This window comes from Chenopodium quinoa, unplaced genomic scaffold, assembly GCF_001683475.1.
Source record: "Chenopodium quinoa cultivar QQ74 unplaced genomic scaffold, ASM168347v1, whole genome shotgun sequence".
Classification (NCBI taxonomy): domain Eukaryota; kingdom Viridiplantae; phylum Streptophyta; class Magnoliopsida; order Caryophyllales; family Amaranthaceae; genus Chenopodium; species Chenopodium quinoa.
Window position 1 is genome coordinate 2,836,385 of NW_018743593.1, and position 1,314 is coordinate 2,837,698.

The 1,314-nt window shown below is 35.9% G+C and overlaps 1 protein-coding gene across 1 annotated transcript; it reads right to left on the reverse strand.

Moving 5' to 3' along the window:
- Window positions 1-439: 439 nt before the first annotated feature.
- Window positions 440-868, reverse strand: LOC110682849. Its single transcript, XM_021859194.1, has one exon. The coding sequence runs from the start codon at window positions 866-868 to the stop codon at window positions 440-442; it is 429 nt and encodes a 142-aa protein (XP_021714886.1).
- Between the last annotated feature and the right edge of the window lie 446 nt (window positions 869-1,314).

A 1,314-nucleotide genomic window follows, 5' to 3' on the forward strand; every position in this document is an offset into this window, starting at 1 on the left:
CCAGAGCATGATGAAATTGTGTTAACTCAGCCAACACAACCTTCACAACCTCAGCATGATGAAGCCTAAATGTAGTTCTGTCCTAATTTTTATGTGTTAGCTTTACTTTACTAAACATTAGCTTATTTTGGATACTTTTGGTGTATTTAAAGGTTGTGGCCACCCAAAATATTTGTGTTAATGTTGTGCACACCTATGTATGGTGTTTGACAGATTTCCATACATCTATTCAAGCTAATGTTCTTTTGCATCTTAATAATGTGCTCATCATGTGTCAAAAACTTGTGCTAATCATGTGTCAAAAACTTCTGCTTTATGTGTCAAAAAAATGGAAAATTTTGCAACAAAATAAGGATCATCATTTCATTCAACCACTAATAAAGGTTCACAATACAATATTCTAAGCAAAATGCCATTATACCAAATACAAGTTCAATAACTAACCAAAAAGCTTAACAATACAAAAACTAACAACAACTGACACAATCACACAGGTTACAAGTAGCTTGTTCCTTGAATTTTCTTCTTCCATTAGCCCTATTTCAGCCCTGTTCTTCCTGTTCTTCAGCATATTAAGTTCAGAAGCAAGGTGCCCCTTCTCATGTTCAGTACATGCCAATCTTGTTCTGAGAATACTCAGATCAGTGGAAAGCCTATGCTTTTCTGCTATGAGCACATTAGTTCCATCCCTCTGCCAATCTAGAATTTCCTCGTCCACCCATTCAAATGTATTACAACCTCTTTGCCCTGTTTCGTGGTTGAAGAACTTGCAAGCAACAAATTTTCTACCTGGATTGTCATGGGTCCATGAAGTCCTTCTTGCAACTGGAAACCCACAACCACATCTCTTCTCTTCAAATCGAGCCATAGTGAGTACTAATTCCCTGAAAATTAAGCAACAAACAAACCCCCAATCAAAACCCTAGAATTTTAACTTTAGGCAAAATTGAACAAGAGTTAAGGAATTACTCTCCTAATTGAGACCAATATTCAATTTGTGACCTTTGGATTGCTGATTGACAAAGTGGAATTCAAAATTGGGGAAGAAAATCAGATCTGGAATCAAAATTAGAGAGAGGGGTTTTTACGTGGAAAAATTGGAGGGAAAAGGGGTGTAAATAGAAGAAAAGTGGAGCATGTGCTTGTCACGTGGGGGTCAACGCCGGAATCCGGTGGTCAATGGCCTGAAAGTGGGGTTTGGTCTTCCTTTACAAATTTTTTTTACAAATTTTCCCTTTTTTTAATAGTTTTTTTATTTTTTAATTTATTTTTTATTTTTTTATGAGACAGACAGCCTTTTTGATTTGTCAAATA